The following is a 21702-nucleotide window of genomic DNA, read 5'->3' as shown; positions in this document are numbered from 1 at the left end:
ATGTACAGTATATGAGAGAGGACTGGGACAAAGCAGCATTGCAACTCTTTAACCACATCACCATTTTGCACTTTTTTTCTGGAAAAGGGTAAGTTTAATATCAAATACACCTTGGCAAAGTGAAACAAGGACTGTTATTGCAAGGGTTTCAACAGCAATTGTTGACAGCAGTGTGCATATGCTCACAACTAAAATGACAACAAGGGTACACAGAGAGTCACAATTCTATGAACACACACATACCCTCCCTCCCCGGAGACTCACTTTTGTTAATACACCTACATTCCATGCACCTGAGAGACAAAACGGTTTGCCAAACATTTTGGTTTGCTGTTTATAAAGTGCATAGTCACTGGTTTTGTGAGGTTTTCTAGGAGTCCAAAGATACCCAGCAGTGGTTTTTCCCTGCATTGCATTGAGGTCACAGTCCACTAGAAAATTCTGCAGTCCCCGTAGCCAGAAGCATAACATAGCAAAGTTTGCTTTGTGCAGTGCCACTTCAGAATTCAAGTGGCACCCAGCATTGTGTTAAGTAAATATTCACCCTCCCCAAATCAGCTTGTACCTGTGAAAACATTGCATCTCTCAGAGAGGCTCCCAATCTAATCTCCTTGTGCTGGTTTCTTATGAGCAGGGAATTTGATGTGGAGAAGCACTCCCATCATGTCATCTCACTACTCTCCATCAACACCTCCATGTTTAACGGTATCACATACATCAGAAGCAGGGAATCTTTTTGGCCTGGTGGCCCCCTATAGGTCAGCTTTGACAGGTGGGCAGGGCAACCCCACCTGTGAACCACCTAATGTATTTTCCAAAGACATGCAGCATCAAATGTAAATTTTGTGTGATTTTTGATTATCCTTTGCATGTGCTTTTTATTTTTCAAAAACAGTTTATTATTTTCAGTGAATGCAAGTAAAAACACCCGATTTCTCATTTTGGCATTCTCCCTCCCCAAAGATGGTCAAGTGGTTCTTTCTGCTCCCTGCCGATAAGACTTTGCATCCCTGCTGCGACTACAGTCACATCATCAGGATAGGCCATGCATTTACAACCTGAGATTCAGTGTTTTGAATGCAGCCCACCTTCCATATATGATGGCCTGCAAAGGTTCAACAGACTTGTTTTTGCTGTGCCTCTGGGGGCCTCTACATACAGCAGGGGCCTCTGAGGTCTACATACCTAGCAGAATAAGGTGGTCAAATGGCTATCATTTCAAAGCAGGTGGTGGGATTACAAATGCCAGTGCTCCCTTACATCAAAAAGCTATTTGGAGTCAGAAAAAAATAGCGGAGCAAGGAGGGGTCTGGAACAGAACTTTTCTCCCTGCTGTGTTATGTTGTGGTGAACTATGGGAGAGCAATTAAAAAAAATAGCATACACTCCCACTTTAAGTCTTGAGTGTTATAGTCCATTCTGTCATCTCATTCTGCTGCACACATAGTTTGAGACAACAGGATTGCTCATCCCAGGGTAAAGGAATCAGCAGGCTGGATGCCTAATTCCTCATCCCTCTGTTGTTACAGCTGATTGGTAATTAACAGCAGCCTCCTTTGAAGATGTTCCTCCATAGCAGTTTGCTGTAACCAATGATCAGGGAGCCTCTTTGAAGTCTGTTTGGAGCAGGGGTAGGGAACCACCACCTCCTGGGCCAATCTTGGGCTGCCAATTTGGCCTGCAAGGCCACTTCCCCCCCCCAAATGTGCCCACCCGTCCATCAGCAGACGTCAGCTGATGATAGCTGACAGTTAGGAGGGCGGAGTTAAATCCTGAACAGGTGTGCAGCCAAACGGAGCAGGATTTAACTCCCACTCATCAGTTGATGAACAGGGTTAAATCCTGCTCCGTTTGGCAGGATTCCATGCAAACCCTATCCTGATTCAGGGAAGGGTTTGCACGGAAACCCCAAGAACACGAAAGACGCCCTTGCCCTCTGTTTTAGCAGTGCCTTGCAAGATGCTTTGGAAGTCTTGACTTTGGGACTTCAAAGCACCTTGCACCCGAAACCATTGTGGCGTCCTGTGATTGACAAGTGGGCAGCCGTCTGCTCCACACTTGATGCCACTTGTGGCCACGGGATGGAGGTTCTCTATTGCACGGCAGACCACAATCAATATCTGGTGAGCTCCATTGGCTTAGTGGCCCATTCAGTAGTTCAGGCCTAGTTTTATCAATAAGAGGCATTTTAAGGAAAAAGTCACATGCTGTTAAACTGAGGGCTAGTTAGCTGGTAGTGAACCACAGCGTCATATTTTGTAGCGTTGACCTAGTATTGCTTTGCAGAAAATGCATCCTGAGGCTTAAAAGCTTCTTCTTCCAAGTAGTTTAAATTCTTGCAGTTCTTTAGGCTTTAAAGTCTGGTCCACACCTGGAGTTAGCTTGTAGGTCAGAGGCGAATCAATGTAACCATTTCGATACAGGCAGACGCGACGACAGAATTCAAAAGTGCTGAACATGACTCCAAAATAAGGAACAATCTGTTAGGAAAGAAAGCAAACAAAAACACATAAATAGCCACATACTTCCATTATCCAGGCTTCAAGCCTACTAGGGGGGGGGGAGCCTGAGCATGTTTATTCATGGAGAGGCAGTGTGGTTAGAATGGTGGGCCATTAGAACTGATAGACCTGGGTTCAAATCCCTACTCACTGGATGACTGCAGGCCAGTCATCTTAGATCAGCCTAACCTACCTCACAGGGTTGTTGGGAAGATAAAAGAATGGAAGGAGAGAACCTTGAAAACCACTCTGAGGTTATTGAAAGATGGATCTACAAAGAATGGCAGCTTTAAAAAACTGCATGCAATCCTCAACTTCCACCAACGCCTCATGGTTAAATTTTGGCAGGAGGAAAAAAAGAATAAATTCCTAATTAGGAGCACAATAAATCAGACCTCCAGTGGTATTGAACAACAGGTGCTTTAGTACATACCCTGAGTAAGTTAGCAGTGAGTCCATTCCAAAGGGCAAGCACCCCTTTTGTCTTCACCGTTTGCTTAAAACAGTCCACCATGCCTGCAAAATGGACATCAACCCCTCCGTGGTGTGGGAGGCAAGGACTCTGAGCCTGCTCGGGAGAGAACACATCACCATTTTAAAGCAGGAGAATAAGTCCCTGTCTGCTTAGAAGTAAGTCCTAGTAAGGTTAGTGGGGAAGTGGGGTTATGGTTGCAGCTAAGGTCACTTCTGGATGTCCTACGTCTTGAGCATTCATCCGAATTTGATTGCACAAAGTTTGCACGGAGGTTATATGATGAATTGAACATTTGTTCTGATTTGTTTGAGCAGAGGTTATATGACTTTGCATCAAAGCAAGTCCTATCCCACACTTTATCATCACTTCTTTTGTTGCAGAAAGGGAAGAGGGTTTGCTGTGCAAGAGCACCAGTATGGCTGCAGTTGCACAAGCTGCATTTGCTGGTATGTGACTGAATCCCACCCCAAAACAGCGATGGCTTTCAAGTGCCCTTAAGTCACCAATACTGCACTCTGATGCATGTCTACTCAGAAGCAAGTTGTGCTGTTTTCCATGGGGCTTACTCTTACTTAAGTGCACTTAAGAATGCAGCCTAGCAGCAAAAACATATACATAATATCTGCACAGAAGTCCCATTGAATTAAATGGGCCTTACACTTCTGCATTAAGTGCACAGAGGAGATTGCAGTCTTAGTATTGCTGCTGCCTTACTTTATGGATTTTGGACCTAAGATCCAGGCTTTTGAATTTCAGCCTTGCACCAATACAAAAACAAGGAGAGGAGATTTTTTTTGGGGGGGGGGTTTCATTCTGCACAGCAGTTTACCTGATCCTTTTTGCCTAAACCATGGGTGGCAAACCCACAGATCTCCAAATATTAAAAAGGTAAAGGGACCCTTGACCGTTAGATCCAGTCGCGGACAACTCTGGGGGTTGCGGTGCTCATCTCGCTTTACTGGCCAAGGGAGCCAGCGTTTGTCTGCAGACAGCTTCCGGGTCATGTGGCCAGCATGACTAAGCCGCTTCTGGCGAAACCAGAGCAGCGCATGGAAACGCAGTTTACCTTCCCACTGGTGCGGTACCTATTTACTTGGACTTTTACGTGCTTTCAAACTACTAGGTTGGCAGGAACTGGGACAGAGCAACGGGAACTCACCCCATCATGGGGATTCGAACCACCGACCTTCTGATTGGCAAGCCCAAGAGGCTCAGTGGTTTAGACCACAGCGCCACCCGCATGCCTTCTCCAAATGTTACTGGACTCCAACAGATAATAGGAAGCTGCTGTATCAAACCACTAGTCCAAGTATTTCAGTCTTGTCTACACCAGAGGTGGGGAACTGGTGTCCTCCAGATGTTGTTGGACTACAACTCCCAGCATTTCTTGCCATTGGACCTGCTGGCTAGGGCTGATGGGAGCTTGAGTCCATCAGCATCTGGGGGACTTTAGGTTCTGTGTCCCTGCACCAACTGGCATTCCCAGCTCTACCCAGAGATGCCAGATATTGAACATGGGTCCCTTTATGTGCAAAGCATATGCTCTGCCACTGAGATATAGCCCTTCATGGGCTGTGTTGGCTGCAGATGATGGGAGCTGGAGTCCAATGTTTGGAGGACCACAGGCTCCCACCCGTGGTCTAAATTACACAGACACACGAAAAATACAATGCCAAGCAATGCCATACTATTCACTTATAAACTCATCTGTTAAGTGTGCTTTTAACCTATAGTATACTTTTGTCATTCATTCATGCTAGTACCGTGTTTCTCATATTATAAGACATGTCTTATATTTATTTTTTCCTCAAAAAAACACACTATGGCTTATTTTCAAGGGATGTCTTATTTTTTCCTCCTCTTCCTGCCGCGGCCGGCATTGCTGCTGCGCCTATCACTATGTCTTATTTTCGGGGTATGGCTTATATTCCTTGAATGCTTAAAAATCCTGCTATGGCTTATTTTATGGGTATGTCTTAAAATATGAGAAACAGGGTATTCTAGGTTGAACAGCTACATTATCATGGAGTAATTAAAGACATGTTTGCTTTCAAGTCTCACTGATTTCAATGGGGGAAACACCTTAGGTAGCCTGTTTAGAATTGCAGGCCTACAGCACAATCCGATACAAGTCCTGTCAGGGATCCCCCATATGACCTATTTATTCAGCATTCATCCCAATTTGTTTGCACAAAGTTTATCCAGTGGTCAGGCTAGGTCCAGTCTTCATTGAGCATTTGCTCTGATTTGTTTATGGGATGGGATCTACAGCAATAAGCACTTGTTCTGTTTTGTTTGGAGGGTCTTTACATGTCGTCCATTCTTTCACACAGTCTTAAATGCATTTCCCCATAACTTTCCTAACAACATTTGGAGGGTCATATGTTGGCCACCTCTGCTTTAGTTATTGCTAAATAATTAGTTATTAATTGCTTGCTTATATCACACTGGCAGTACTCTCGGGATATATGCCTATGCTCTGGCTCAGGTTCGGAAATCACTGCTCCAGCCACAGTGAAGGGAAATGACAACAAGTTCTGTGCTTCCAGCAAGGGAATTCTGCATCTCACTCTCACTCTCTGGATTAGTTCCCAGATAAATGTTATGCTAAGCGATGTCTGCAAGGCACCGTGTGAGATATCCGCCAAGACCTACAAGTTAAGCCGTAAGGGCAGAACTCATTTCCTTTCCTCATTCTTTAGCATTAGAGGGAATTTGCAAGAAACTTTAAAGTACAAAGAGACACTAGAGCTGCAGGTTCAGCTCGGAAACGGTCTTTCATGCATAGAGGAAACAAGTTCGTTTTCTTACAATGAATTAGGACTGGTTTAAACTCAAGAAGAATGAGTCAACAGGATAAATCACACGACTTTGGACTGCAGGTTAAAAACTTCTTGCAAACCAGAATACCAGCACTGCAGATAAAATTCAGATGTGTTACATTTCTGCTTGCAGGGCCTTAAAACAACAAAATGACAGCATTCAAAACTAGTATATCCAACTTGCAACCTGAAGTAGTCCAAGCAATTCAAACACCTGCCTCATTACCATTTCCTTCTGTTGCTTCTGCAGACCCAGCCTCAGTCCTGCGGATTTCTGTGCAGGAATGCTTTCAACCCACCTAGGTTACGTTTAAATCCACATGTTAACACTAGCACACCAGAGATTCAATTGCCCAGACCTATCTGGAGGGTTCACAAGGGACAAGCATTCTCTATGCCCCATGTTCTGTGTTAAATCAGACCTTAGACAGCTTCGTAACAGTGATAAGCCTAAAGTGATCCTCTCTGTCGGATGGATGCCTTGTGATGATACATGAGATGCTTCCACTCTCATATTTTAAGTTCTTGGCCGCTTCACTTTGTTTACTGAAAGCTGAACCCTCCAGGACATGGTTCCGCTACAGAGAAACACTCACTCTTCAACTGGACAGAAGAGTTTTGACTGGATTTAGTATCTGCTTTTTAATTGATTAACGGATTGCAATTTAATTTATTTATTTTTAAATCCCCTTCACCGTGACATCAACATAAGCCCCTTTGCTTCCAAAGCAAGGTCAACCCCCCCCACTAATATCCCGTAAGTAAATAAAATAATAATGCAACTAATACATGCATTAATTTTTTTAAAAAATATATAATTTACCAACCCAAACCCAAGAGATGTAGAAATGAATTAAGAAATAAAGACACAGGATCTTTCCAGGGTACAGAAAGTTGCCCTGCAAGAATTCTTTGAAATTATATTTTCAGTGAGAAAGCCTAGGAGTGCGGGATGTGCCAGCCTTGCTAATAAGGGATTAGGAAAAGAAGTGGCGCAGAAGTACTCGGGGCGTTTATTTCACTTAATCTGAAATCTAAAATAAGAACACAGAATCCTTTCAAGGGCTAGGTTAACACGGATGATTGGGGATATCTAAATACTTCCAGGCTGAATGAAGCCCAACCTCAAATCTTGGAGCCTTCAGTCAAAGCTTCAATGAAGCACTTGAAATTCTGTTTGTCTGGGGATGTGCTTATTTCTTTTGCCCAAAGGAAGGGCCTGGGAAACTGACATAGTTATGTCCCTAGAGGGAAACAGTTTTAGAATCAGGCATGGTTTCTGCATTGGACTAGGTTGGGACAATAGGACTCTCTACTGGTGGTGGATTAATTCAGGCATCCAATGGGGGTTTGCTTACAATACATACATGAAAAGTTGATACTACTTCCTTTGCTGGTTGATACTAGGGTGTCCAGAAAAAAACAGGGCATTTAACAGTAGTGCAAAAGAGGGGAATTTTGTGCACCTGGTAAAATGATGTTTCCTACATAAAGGTGTAAGAGTACCTGTCTTCTTTTGCACCAGGCCACACAAGGTGAGAACAAGGTCTGGGGTTGTCAGATATCAGAATCTGATCTAATGTTTCAGGATTCTGTCCTGAGGTTCTAATCCTTCTTCTGAGGATATCTGTTTTTAGCTATTGCAGCCAACTGGTAGACTTGTACTCCTCCCAAGAAATCATTCCTATAAACACTTACCAGGGAGAACACAGTGGGGCTTGCTTCTGAGTAGACATCTATAGCCCTGTGCTATAAAAGTCACTGGAGCTAATGCCCAGTGCCAGATCTTGGGGTGGCGAATTCCATTATAGGAGGACCAGATGCCAAAGTGGGCATATCTCCTGCACTTTTAGCAGCTGTGCATGAGAGGGGATTTCAGCAGGTGTTGCTTCCCTCTTCTACCCAGCTTCTAAAGGTGCAGGAGCTCTGCCAAACAATTCCACAAGTTTATACTTTCTCTGGCCTAGCCTGAGATTCCTTCCGACTGTCCTTAGCCTATCACAAATCAGTTCCTTTCTGGGATCCTAACTTTGAGCTTTATGGAAACATAAACATAAACAGAAATAAGGGGATAGGAAAATGACATGTAGTGCACAATGCTATACACATCTGCTTAGCAGTGAGCCCACTGAATTCAATGTGGCTAAGTAAGTGCGCACATGTACAGCTTGAATGTTTGGTACCCAGGCACGCATACACTTATTCAGTGCTTTCCTTCTAGGGAAAAAGGTGCCGGTACTCACCATGAAGTTGTTACAGTAAGTGCCACACTTTTAGCTAGTGCTTTTCTTCTAGAAAAAGAGGTGCTGGTACTATGTACCCTTGAGGACCTCCGGGGAAAAGCACAGCACTCGCTGAATATTACATGTGAATAACTACGAGTGTACAGCTTGTTGAGGAGCGGACACCCCTGTTCCCAAAATAAACCAGGCCTATGAACTCAGTGGTCGTAGAATTTGCAAGGGAGGAGAAAACTGGGGTGGAAGGGAGAATGGTATGACATGTTTGAATGATTTCAACAGTGAAGCAAACCACTCCAGACTGCAGCATTTTGTTACAGGACCCGCTTGTCAGGGCTAACAGTTGCTGATCTCCATGAACCAGTTGAGTGCCCTCTGAAATCTCTGTAAGGCAAGTGGCTTTCATTGTAGCGGACTCCATAAAAGTTTGCATTGTGCGAGGAACAGCTTTCTTTTGTCTGTCATTAATCTACCACCAAGCCAGTCCCACTGGGTAAATAAGATCTGTCTCGAGGCAACCAGAGATTAGGGTAGTTGTAATCTCAAAACTACATCTGGAGTGCACAAATTCTCCACCCGATTTAAAGGATTCCCTCCACATGTTTGGGTGCTAGGGATTGCCTACTTCTGTTATTGTAGATTTTATTATTGATCTATTTTGTGAACCGCTCTAGGAGAGATGCTATGAAGAGCAGCATATAAATCTTCTAAATAAATGAATAGATTACCCTTTCTTTTTATTTAAATTGTGTGACAATTATCAACTGTCAAGGTGGCATTGTAGGACGGAGTAAGATCTTGGAGACCGGGGTCCAAATATCTGCTGGCCGTAAAGCTCACCTTGGGCCAGTTGCTATTTTTCTTTCAGTCTAGTCTACCTCAAAAGGTTGTGCTGATGAAATGGGGGGTAGGAATGGGAAGGAGTCTTGCATGCTGCCCTTCACTCATTTGAGAAAAGATGGAGGGGTGGATATAATAAATAAATGAGTAGTACTTAGCTGCTTCAGTCAATCATATATTTGCTTATTTGCATATATTTGCTTCAGCTGCTTCAGACAACCATATGTTTCATAGAATCATAGGCAACATTGGCTTGCCATATGTTTTGGAACTACAGCTCCCATGATCCCTGACTAATGGCCCCATTAGCTAGGGATCATGGGAGTTGTAGTTCCAAAACATTTGGAGAGCCAAGGTTGCCTATGCCTGCTCAAGGCCCATCAAGTCTAACCCCCTGCAATGCAGGAATCCTGCCCACTGCTATCCCTGGGTGGGTTATGTCACAGGGCTGCCAGGGAGAGGTCTGGAAAGGAGGGAAGGGTCGGTGCAAGGCAAAGAGGAGCCTCCAGTCAGTGACAGGCAGGAAGGGAGAGAAGCAGGAGACAGTGAGTTAATGGAAGAACACTCTGAGGCGGAGGCAGGGAGACTCAACACCTCTTGAGCAATTCCGAAGGGGAGGGGCTGCCTATTCCCTCCGCACAGGAGCAAAGGGGGTGGAATTGGCAGGAACAGAGAAGGAGGGTGGGATTACCCAAATTCCTCTGTTGGAGAAAAAGTCGTAAATCTCCACTTCCGGATTCTGAAAGTGATGGATCAGACACATGAAAAGTGACTGCAATCTGTATATATGTATATAATAAAGAACTGTGACTATATCTCTATGTGATTAGAGGTATTTCTTGCGGAGAGCCTCAAGAACCCCTTACAGGCTTGAACCACCAAACTTCTGGTTAACAGCAAGATGCGCTGACCCATTCTGCATTTGCTTCAGATAATTGTATATCTGCTTAATAAAGCGAGTCTTTCCCCAATGCATGAAGCCCCTTAGCATCTCCCTTCACTCAAAATGTAATTAAAACATGAACCCTTTAATTAACCATAGCTTTTATCCAAACCAAGAATCTATGGTTAGCAGCTTCAGCACATAAGAAACCAACTTCGAGCCACAATTTACGATCTCGGCTTGATCCAAAGCCAGCAATTATATGGAATGGGGAAGCTGCCTTGTACCGAGTCACAGCACTGGTCCACCTAGCTCAGTACAGTCAACACTGACCAGCAGCAGCTCTCCACGGTTTCAGGCAGAAGTCTCTCCTAGCACTACCTGAAGATGCCTGGGACCTTGTGCATAGAAAGCAGATCCCTTACCATTGAGCCATGACCTTGTGAAACCTCAGTTTCCCAGTCTGGACAAACTGGGCAACTATGGTTAATTGAAGGCTTCTTGGTTTGTTTGGTCACAGTGCAACGGAAGGATCTAAGGGTCTGTAAAAGGATCTTCCGAATGTTGCACTTACGTAGAAAATTCTAAGCCTTTCATTTTGCTAAAAATGGTAAGCGTTATGAAAAGTCATCGTTGCCTTATGCTCTAGTACTCTCTTGCTCTCCCCCCCACTTTCTTTTTAAAATTCAGCAGCATGTTAGCAAAAAAACCCCAAAAAAACCCCTACCCAGCACCTGCATGTTTTACTCTAAGCCACGAGGACCCATGCCCAAACATGCATACTATACCTTTTAGTTCGCTAATAGGTCAACCAGGAGCAAAGGGAAAGAGGGAGACAAAGGCATACAGTTAGGGTGAACAACAAAGAAGATGCTGCAAATTTACATTTTTGTAAGGATGCTTTTAAAATGAGGAAGCAACTTAACATGTATCTCAGTTCTATGCATATTTAGCGAGAATTAAGTCCCAGTTAATTCAATGGGTCTTACTCCAAGTTAAGTGCATGCAATATCCTTTAAAAAATTTTTTTTAAGGTTTTAAAGGAGATCTGTAAATCCAGGCAGAAAGACCAGTGAGGAAATGTTGGAGGCTGCTGGAATCATCCTGAGCTGGAAGTTTATTTTACAGGTAGGTAGCCGTGTTGGTCTGACATAGTCGAAACAAAATAAAAAAATTCCTTCCAGCAGCACCTTAAAGACCAACTAAGTTTTTATTTTGGTATGAGCTTTGGTGTGCATGCACACTTCTTCAGATACACTGAAGTTTATTGTGGAGCAACAGCACCACCTAGTGACTCAAAATGACCTAACATTTCTCCTCTGCCAGCTGTATAGCTAAGGGCAGAATTACATGTTACAGTACAAGGTAAATGCAGTAGAAAAGGAAGGGCCATAACTCGAGAGTGGAGCACCTACTTTGCATGCAGAAAGTTTCAGGCTAAATACCTGGCATCCCCAAGTAGGGATACAAGAGGCACTGCCAGTCCGTGAGGACAATATTGAGCTAGATGCACGAATGGCAGTATGAAGAACTTCCCTGTTTTCCTACAACAAGCTTCCAAATCTATAAATTAATGTGCAGTTAGAGCAGGCATCCCCAAACTGTGGCCCTCCAGATGTTTTGGCCTACAACTCCCACGATCCCTAGCTAACGGGACCACTGGTCAGGGATTATGGGAATTGTAGTCCAAAACATCTGGAGGGCCGAAGTTTGGGGATGCCTGAGTTAGAGCATCTGCAGGAGAAAACTGGTGGATGGAACAGGGTATGCTTGATCCTCCCCTCCATTGCAATGTCTCCCACAAGTCTTCCTTCCCAGGCTGTTTTTCATTGCATGAAACAACGCAGGTACAATTAGTCAGAGGCAAGCAAATTGCAGCCTTCCAGATGTTGCTGGACTCCAGCTCGCATCAGCCCCAGGCAGAATGGCTAATGGTAGGGGGTGCTGAGAGCCACAGTCCAACAACACCTGGAGGGCTACAGGTTCTCCAACCTTGCATTGCTCTAAAGCAACAATTCCTTTGCGGCAAGGATGCCACATGGCAAATGTAAGGACTGGTACCATTCTAGTGCAATGGTGGCGGTCTGCTTTGCTTGTTACTAGAACCCCAAGGCTCAAAAGCTGGGCTACAGATGCAAAAATGGTGGTGCCAACTCTCTGCTGCTGTCCATGAGTCATACACTTGGATAAACTGCATATACAAATACAAAACTACCTCTGACTTATTACAGACTAGGGATTCTATCGCAAAGCTCTAAAATTGGTCAAAGGGGCTGCCAGTTAATACTCATGTTATTTATAGGCAAGGAACACTGAGGATGAGAGATAAGTGATTGACTCAAGGCAAGACACGACAGTGGGATGTGAAGGGTGATTGCACTTGCAAATTTAAGGCACAGCAAGTTAAGAACTATACAGTCTGCTTCAAACATTTTTCTTAAGGCAAGCCTATCCAAACACATATATGTTGATGTGCTTTAAACTCTTTTTAAGTTTACAGTTGGTTTTAATTGCATTCTAACTACTTAACTGATTTAATTGATATTTTTTTCTTGTAAACCACTCAGAGCTTTTGTTCTAATCAAGTGGTAAAGAAATAGAGCCCCATTTTACAGCTAAGAAATACTGAGACTCCGAGAGGATCAGTCGAATCAGAAAACCTGGATGATCCCCTGCAAACAACTCAAAGGTCTACCAAAACATCCACCTTCTAATTCCAGAATCTAGCACCTAGTGCTAAACATATGCACACAGTCCCAGGTATGATTTTACCTCCCGTCCTTTAAGCAGACAACAGTGCAGCCCAGAAGAGGTGTGATTGTCTAGTCTATGGGCCCTCTTGCTCCCAATATGCCACATATGCTGCCTATGCTCCTAGAGGTTGCCAATGGACCTTCCCTGATGCCAACAGGATCCTCTCCCTCCCTCCAACGAAATTAGGTGTGAAAGAAGCATTCTGCTGTAGTCATCAGAACAGGTTGCAGCATGTGCTTGGTTGTGGGGGTGGGGTGGGGTGGTGCCCACAAGAGCTTTTTGCAAATGTGCCTACAGGCCTCCACCAAAAGTTGGCAACCCCTGAGCAAGAGGCTGGTGTGTTGCATACCCCAGTTTTAGAGGAATATGGTAGCCCTAAATTCCATACCTGCATTTTCCTCTTGACTGTTTCAAAAGGGAAAGAAAGTGACTGTGCAACACCAGCAGCCAGGCAGCCATTCACAAAGTTCTGCACAGGAGTAAAGCGGATGCTGGGCTGACCCCAGATTTTATCCAGATGTGTGTAAACGAGGAAAGAGCCAATGGAAAACGGGATAGCACCTGTCATGAAAAGCAAGCAAGCAAAAGAGACTTGAGGAGGTTGTTAGGTGCTTACTGATACAAATTGCTATGCCAGTTCAGATCAAGAAACCACCTAGCTCAACATCCCAACTGCTAACGCTGGCCAATCAGATGCCTCTGAGAAGTTTGCAAAGCAGGGTATGATGGGAATATCTTTCTCCTGCAATAATTTCTGCTTCCAGAAAATGGAAACATAAGAAGTGTGTTTGCACCCAGGGGCTGCTTTTGGGGCTTCCCACAGTCATTTGGTTGGCCACAATGAGAACAGAATACTAGAGTACATAAGACTTTGGTTTAATCTAGCAGGATTCTCCTGATGCTCTTTTGTAGCAGAAGCAGCTGATTAAAATCTGCTTACTGTCCTGGAAATGTCATTAACTCCAAAGTCTGATTGCATTTTTGTTAAGGGTAAAACAGAAAAGCATTGTACTACAGAACTTGGCACATTGTTAGGTGCAAATATTATTTTGGGATATACTTTGTTTTCTAAAACATTTGGACTATAAAAGCCAAAATAGGTGAGGCACCAAAGTCATCACTGGCAATTGAATGGGTCTTTTTAAAACCATATACAATAGCACCTCCGGTTACATAATCCTCTGGTTACATAAACTTCAGGATGCGAAAGTGGCAAACCCAGAAGTATTTGACCAGGTTTCTCCGTGCGCGCATGTGCAGAAGTGGTCCTCAGGTTGCGGAAACCTCGGGATCCATCCGGACCTCTGGACCGCATCCCGTCCGCAACCAGAGGTACCACTGTATAGTATCTGCTGTTGAGTCCAATCAGAATCTGTATCGCAGATTGTGTGCTTTGCCTCTTTTTTCCTTGCTACATTTGGTCATGGGAAAAATTATGCCTCTCAATCATGATCCCCCATCTGTAAAATCAGAAGAATTGGATCTCCTCACATTGTTTTGGGGAGGATGAATGACTGAGAACACAGTTAACAGCACATTGCCGATACACCAGTTTTGCAGGCAATGGACTGAGATCTGACACAAGCGATTAAAAAAAGGGGGGGCTTGTCTTATTTCAAAATTTAATGCTGCCTTTTATTGTTTTATTGATTGAACTGACAGCTGTTTTGTTAACATCTTTTTGTTAGAAGCTGCCCAGAAAACAGGTGGCACAGAAAATACTGTAAGTAAAATAACTAAAAAGCACTGGCTTTCAGTCACCATTCCTACCCCAATGTTATGGGAAAAGGATGCAGTCTCACGATACCTAATACTGACAGTGAAACACCACGGTAAAGTGCAGCGACACCTTCTTGATGATAAATCATGTACAAAGCATGCAGAATTCCTTTGTAGGAGGGCTCCAACCGGTTCTGTACAATGAGACGGGTTTTGACGACTTCAGTTGGGTATGTTGCAACAGCAGCCACCATGCCAGCCAAACTTCCAGCCATGATCGAACCCCACTGGGAGATGTGGCCCAAATCACCCACAAACAGCAAGACAAACCTAGAATGATATATGGGGGTGGGGATATCACAAGTCAGATACACAACAGCGATTCATTTGTAACAGTAAATCATGGTTTGTTTAAGCCACTGTTTAACAAACCATGAGTTAACCAAAGAAACCATGGCTTTCCCTCTCATTTGTTTCAGTTTTTTCAGTGGCTCTTGCCTTGTACCTTTGTAGTTTGGCCACCCCACCCCAGACAATAATCATAAAGGCCTTCTGTGAACTTTCCGTTCAATGCAAGTTTCAGTTCTGATGAATTCCTGATTAGCTTAAGTCTGAAATAAGGAGAACTTCTCTTCCAACACAAAAGTGGCAGGCCTACTATGCATGTGTGAAGTGTGAAGACAAAAGTCAGAAGGCAAACAAAAACAAAACAAAACAAAACAAAACCCCAGCTGCCAAAGATTATCTAAAACAGGTTTAATTTATTTCTGTCTTTTTAAAAGAAATCAGACTTGATTTACAGCTCTCTCTTCAGCACCACACCCCAGAAGCTACATCTAGCTCCCACCACTGGGGGGAATATGGGGAACTTCATCCTATTATCTGATTCAAAACCAAAGGGGGAAAATGAGTTCTGTTTTTGGGCACAGAATGCAGCTTCTAATGAAAGTCTGTACAGTATGTTGCACAGGGCAAGAACCAGTTGAGGAACCCACTTTCTGCATGGAAAATACATTTTGTGGACAGTTAATCATATTTTATCTTTTAAGTTTCAGAGTGAGACAGTTCAAAAACAAACACCTCCAAAATGCTGAACGGTTCCACACACCTTCCTAGAGACAGGGAGGAAATTCGACATCAGCTGGACCGTTCAGAGCGCCCCTGTCTCTTCAGCCCACCCCTCTGATTGGCTAAAACTATAAAGATTTTTTTATTTTATTTTTGAAGTCATTCTTACTCGGACCTCCGTGCATCTTTACGCGGAAGTCTCACTGTGTAGTTACCGGTAGGTGAAAACAAGACTGAAGTTTACTGGAGTCCCCTCCCCTCCTAAGAGCCTGTAGAAATGGAAAAATGCTGGGCAGCCACAACGAACTGCAGGAATTATTAACCCTTGGAGAGCCGTGTCTCCGCGCCACGCCATGGCTTTGGTATCAGCTGTTTGGGTCCCAAAGGCGAGGGGGGGCTCTCACCCCGGCTTACCTGCGGTAGGAGGCCAGTTGTAGGGCGCTGTAGGGAAAGAGGCGCAAACAGGCGGTGAGGTTGCCCTTCCAGAGGGCCCCAATGCCTTCGGCCTTGCATAAGCTGCGCCCCGTCTCCCAGAGCCCTCGCCGCGAGTGGTGAGTGCCAACTTGGGCCAGGACGGTGAAAACTTCCAGAGGCGCCGTCAGGCTGTGGCTCAGCGCCCCGGCCAGCCCGGCGCAGCTGAGCCGCTGCAGAGCGGTGAGCCGACTGTCCCGCTTCCAGGTCGCCATGCCGCCCGGGCGGCGGCTGCACCATGCCCGCTGCGGGCCGGGCAACTAGCGAGGAGGACGCATAGCGACGCATACACGGCAGTCCAGCCCCTGTGTGCACTACGCAAGGCCGTCGCGGGGCGGTGCCAACTTGGTCTGGAGACGGGAAAGGGAGGGAGAGCTGACCCTCTCTGAGGCTGGAGAGGGGTCGAGGTTGGTGCCTAAAATGCCCGATTGTCCGTGCCCAGGAGCCCGGAGCGCGCGGCGCAGAGCGACGGGAGAGAGCGCGCGTGGCTCAGGGAGTTTCGTTCCAGCGTCAGGGCCTTAAGCATATCCGGCGCCGTGGTGCAAAGATCCCTCCGGCGACACCCCACCCCATTTCCCAGAGCTGTCGACCTTTTTTAATGGGGGGATCCCAAAGTTGTTGACCTTTTAAAAGGGAGCTGACACCACGCTTACACACTATCTCTGTTTGGGAAAAGAAAACAGGAAACATAAACATAAATTAGTTGCTCATTTATTAACAATGCACCTATATACACACTTGTATAGTCTCAGATGCATGTGGGCCAGCCAAAATCTGACAAGTCACTCCTGGTCTTAAATTGTCCAAGCAAAATGGCATAGCTTAACCTGGCACCAAGATGAGGGGGAAAATGCTGAACTTAGATATACCTCAGTCAGTAAAGCATGAGACTCTTAATCTCAGGGTTGTGGTTTCAAGCCCCATGTTGGGCAAAAGATTCCTGCATTGCAGGGGCTGGACTAGATGACCCTGGCGGTTCCCTTCCAACTCTGTGAATGGTTCTGTTATTCTGTTGTATCTGAAGGGCTATTCACAGGGAAGATGGAGCAAATTTGTTTTGTGAGAGATGCTCGTGCTGTGATTCCTGCACTGGAGGGGGTTGGTCTAGAGGACCCTCAGGGGTCCCTTCCAACCGCCCAGTTCTGTGATACTATGATTAAAATACTCCAAGAAATAAATAAACGGGCTTCTCGGTGGCAGTCACTGGAAAGGGCTCCAGAGGCAGCCACCCCACAGAAAGTTTGGTATGTGCCCTGTAGCCCAAGCCCCATTCACCAGGCGGGACCTATATGAATTTCCAAAGTTTTAAGGCTTTTTCCTAAAGTCGACGGGTTTCAGAAATACTCTGACATTGACTTGTTACATTTCATCCAGGTTATGATAGAGTTAATGAGATAAGGAGGTTCCGGTAGATACAGTCCATTGTTCTCACAGCGGGAGAGGGAGATCAATTACAGTAGGTGCGGGTTGACCCTGGCACTGCAGAGCGGAACAGGGTCCTAGTGCCTCTGAAGGTCGCTGGAGCCTGCTCTCCCCTCCCTGGACTCTCTGCCTGGCGCCCTCCACTGCTTGGTGCCCTGGCTTACTGTGCCACTACTCCCAATGGTAAAGATGTCCCTGTCCAGTGCCCACAGCCGTGACAGAGCTGAAGGGATTGCGTGGGTGGCACTGATGCCAGGGGGGTCTGGCAGCAAACAGGGGAGATCCTGATTCACTAAGAATGTCACTACACAAACACACATATACACACACATCCTGGTTAGCATTCGTCTGTCTCGGGAGACAACGGAAGAGTGCACCTTTGTGGGCGGAGTTAAACCATTGAGACTGACATGGGAGAGACAGGAGTGCCACTTGGCCCCATGACTGTGGGTGCCTGGTCCCTTCATGGGGGAATTTTGTGGGCGATCGGGCACTCAGGGCCCCATGGAGTTGGCACCTGTGGGGAGAGATGTTTTGATGCAGCTGGGGCTGATGAAGGCATTGGGTTGTGCTGATGTAGGTGTACCATACAAATATGTGTGTGTAGTCTCACACACCCAGAGAGAGACACATATTATATATATTATACATACATTTATATCAAGCATTCTCTCCAAAGAGCTCAAGGTTTTGTACATGGTTCTCCTCCTCCCTGTTTCATCTTCTCAACAACAACCCCAAGGTAGAGGTTAGGCCAGGCATCCCCAAACTTCAGCCCTCCAGATGTTTTGGACTACAATTCCCATCTTCCCCGACCACTGGTCCTGTTAGCTAGGGATCATGGGAGTTGTAGGCGAAAACATCTGGAGGGCCGCAGTTTGGGGATGCCTGGGTTAGGCTGAGAGGCAGGGACTCACTAGCCCAAGGTCACACAGTGAGCTGTTCGGCTGACCTGGGCTTTGAACCCTGGTTTCCCAGGTCCTAGTCCAACACTCTAACCACTGTACCATATTGCCTCTCTTAAATACATTCTGCTACTAAAGAAAAAGACACACAGTTACAACTGTAAAACTTCAACATGCACCATGCATCACACCAACAAAGCACTGCAGCTTGAGGAGGTAGTTGTGAGTGCATCTGGAGCCCAACCAACAGGTAAAGGTAAAGGTAAAGGTAAATTACAACAAGTAATTCTTTATGGATTGACTGGAAGACCAAGCCTGGGAAAAGTTCTTTAAACTTAATCAAACTGGATTTTGTTTCAGCAGCATTCTTAAAACAATAGTGCCATCTGCAGTTGGCCTGGTGCAATTATCCTGGCTTTCACTTACCGGTATTTCACCTATTATCGCCACATTTTTGCTTTTTATACCAATTATGATTTTTTAATTTCTTTTTTCTCCATAATCTGTTTGCTAAGAGTTTTGATCCCTCCCCCCCATTCATATTTTTTGTTTTAAATATAACAGCTGTATCATTTTCTCTGCTTCTACGGCAGGCATCCCCAAACTGCGGCCCTCCAGATGTTTTGGCCTACAACTCCCATGATCCCTAACTAACAGGACCAGTGGTTGGGGAAGATGGGCATTGTAGTCCAAAATATCTGGAGGGCCGAAGTTTGGGGGTGCCTGTTCTATAGTTTCTAATTGTTTCCATTTTATTTGTAGCTTTTAAAATATGCCCTTTGACCCTCTTCCTCTGTGTAAAGGTAAAGGTACCGGGACCCCTGACCATTAGGTCCAGTCGTGACCGACTCTGGGGTTGCGGTGCTCATCTCGCGTTATTGGCCGAGGGAGCAGGCATACAGCTTCCAGGTCATGTGGCCAGCGTGACAAAGCCGCTTCTGGCAAACCAGAGCAGCGCACGGAAACGCCGTTTACCTTCCCGCTTGGAGCAGTCTCTATTTATCTACTTGCACTTGGACGTGCTTTCGAACTGCAAGGTGGGCAGGAGCTGGGACCGAGCAACGGGAGCTCACCCCGTTGAAGGGATTCAAACCGCCGACCTTCTGGTCAGCAAGCCCTAGGCTCTGTGGTTTAACCCTCTGTGTAGCTGTTCTAAAAAGGAGATTTCCTGTTCTAATTGTTATTTTCTCTCTCCATTCTGTGTTATTTGTTTAATTTTATCTGATTATAAGCACCACTCACGACTGTCTTCATAGTTTCCCCACAACAAACTGGAGCTTATTCTTCCAGTATTATTTTCATTAAAGAAATTTCCTAGAGTTTTTGTAAACTTTACCCTAATCAGCTGATTTGCTATGAGAAGTGGGTTGAAGTACCACACTGGAGCAAAGTCAAATTTTGCAGAGACTGGTGCATGTTCTGCTATTTTAATGTCTCCTGTCTGCGTCCCTTGCACTGCATTCAGAAGTGAGGCAGAAGTTAAATCTAGATTGTGAGCTGAAAACTGGAGACACATATGAGTGACTGGTTTCCCCTGGGTTCATGTGTCTCTCAGCATATGTCTCTTAATCCCCACTCTTGTAGCAGTCTTGAGAGTTTCAGCCGCTATATGACTTTTTAAAAGTTCCAGTGCACTTTAACATTTCTTTTTCTAAGCAGAATCAGCCAAATGCTTATGATAATCCTTTTATGTTCCAATTAATGTCGCTGTCAATTATTAAATCCCTAGCAGCTCTACCCAAAGTTATTTTGCAGGAAACTGACCACTATTTGGTGCATAGACGAATGCCAATGTTACCCTAGGCATTCCAGTAAAAATCCCTTCAACAAATACAAGTCTTCCATTTACATATCTCAGCGCTTTAGTAGTTTAGAAATTAAGTAACGTGTGTATTAATATGCCTATACCTCCTCCTTAGCTTGAACCTCTTGCTCTGAACCTTTGTCCCACCCATGACTGAATAAAACATTTTTTTTTCAATTGGCTGTGTTTCTGGCAGGAAAAATATTTGTGGGTCCCTTTTATAAAGAAATGCTGCAGTCTTAGTCCACTTTATCAGGTTTTCCAACCCCTTCACATTTAAAGCAATTGCATTTATACCTGTACTCATTCATGCAAATAACCACTACTTTTCTTGACCAATCCATATCTCCTATGTATATTAGTCTGTTTCTGTCCTTAAATCTTCCCACGACACATGCCATCCTCTCTTGCCACACGAGTGCACACAGTGTAATAAGCAAATCTATTTTAAACATCTTAAACAGATGGGGAGCATATTGAAATACAACATTAGCTTTCAAATACAGCTGTACCTTGGTTCTTGAACGGAATCTGTTCCGGAAGTCTGTTCGACTTCCAAAAACCAAGGCGTGGCTTCCAGTTGGCTGCAGGAGCTTCCTGCACTCAATCAGAAGCCATGAGAGCCGCATCGGATGTTTGGGTTCCAAAGAACGTTCGCAAACCGGAACACTCACTTCTGGTTTGCGGCGTTTGGGAGCTGAAACGTTCAAGTCACAAGGCATTCCAGAACCAAGGTATGACTGTACCATATCCCTGCTCCTGGGTACCTTCTTTAAGAATGCATTTTTAGTTCTTTCTGTTCTGATTGCTTCGTTTCTGTGGAGAAGAAGCTTTTCTTTGTCAACAGGATTATGTCCTTGAACAGTTCTATTTTGATGTCCATTCATTTTATGGGAATTTGTGGGCAGACAAATCTCTCTGAAGTGTGGGTGTTCCCACTTCTGCCCCATGGTCCATTGATGGTATTTCGGCTTTGCTGTATATTTTCCTCCTGGGGTATATACCCAGCCTCTGTTTTTCACATGTGGTGGATGCTCCCTCAGGTATACCTATTTTGGGAAAAAGTCTTTTATGAAATGGGACTCGTAATGTAAGGATCTTGATTCTAAAATAGCAATACTGCCTGTACTGTGTGTGTGTGTGTGTGCAGCACGTTAATGCTCTAAAGACCTTAAGGCACAACCAATGACCGCAGCACAATTGGCCATAGCTGGGGACTGGAAAACATTAAATATACTGTAGATTTATTTGAAATGTGTGGTTGTCACAAATCTGCAGCCCAGCTTTGACGGACAAGTTAACTGACAGGATATGTGAATATGGAAACCAACAAAAAGACAAGGGACCCCATGTTTGCAAAAATGGTTTGACTTTGTTTCATACAGTATTCTTTTAGAAAGGAATGTGGATTCTGGGCCTCTGATAACAAGTGGGTGACTGTGGACAGATACTTAAATCTACAGGGTGGATTGTGTGTTTTGTCTTGTTATTTTATTTGTATTTATTGTTTGTTTATTTATTTAATGAATTTTATTTTTAAAAATAACCTGCAAAGTGGTTTACCAAAAAAAACCCCTCACCATAGTAGTAAAATCAAGAAAAATTAACAACCCTACTTTAAAACATACAAAAGCTAAAATATTAAAACAGATTCAAATTACTTCAACTTTCTATGCATCTGGGGTTGCTTGCATAAACAAGAATGCTTTTAGCAGGTGCCGAGTATAGCAAAGGCTCCTGCTCTATCGCAATAGGCTAGGAGTTCCAAAGTGCAGGTGCTGCCACACTAAACAATGCA

The 21702-nt window shown here is 44.7% G+C and overlaps 1 protein-coding gene across 1 annotated transcript; it reads right to left on the bottom strand.

Annotated features, from left to right (window-relative positions):
- Positions 1–71: 71 nt before the first annotated feature.
- On the bottom strand, positions 72–16106 carry SLC25A43 (solute carrier family 25 member 43). Its single transcript, XM_035113804.3, has 5 exons — positions 15717–16106; positions 14323–14564; positions 12904–13076; positions 2935–3069; positions 72–2480 (listed from the first exon to the last, which is right to left on the bottom strand). Exons 1-5 carry the CDS (start codon positions 15986–15988, stop codon positions 2304–2306), a joined length of 999 nt encoding a protein of 332 aa, XP_034969695.1. The 5' UTR covers positions 15989–16106; the 3' UTR covers positions 72–2303.
- Between the last annotated feature and the right edge of the window lie 5596 nt (positions 16107–21702).

This window comes from Zootoca vivipara, chromosome Z2 (genome assembly GCF_965207765.1).
Source record: "Zootoca vivipara chromosome Z2, rZooViv2.hap1.1, whole genome shotgun sequence".
Lineage (NCBI taxonomy): Eukaryota > Metazoa > Chordata > Lepidosauria > Squamata > Lacertidae > Zootoca > Zootoca vivipara.
The sequence above is the reverse complement of the archived record's forward strand: the minus strand, read 5'-3'. Positions and strand labels throughout refer to the sequence as shown.

Bases quoted from the DNA above. Each gene is read 5' to 3' on its own strand.
- SLC25A43 (XM_035113804.3), bottom strand. From the start codon at position 15,988: ATGGCGACCTGGAAGCGGGACAGTCGGCTCACCGCTCTGCAGCGGCTC. The intron at 14,565-15,716 runs GTAAGCCGGGGT...ATATCATTCTAG, and splicing joins CAACTGGCCTCCTACCGCAG to GTTTGTCTTGCTGTTTGTGG. The intron at 13,077-14,322 runs GTATCGTGAGAC...TTTTCATGACAG, and splicing joins TGTTTCACTGTCAGTATTAG to GTGCTATCCCGTTTTCCATT.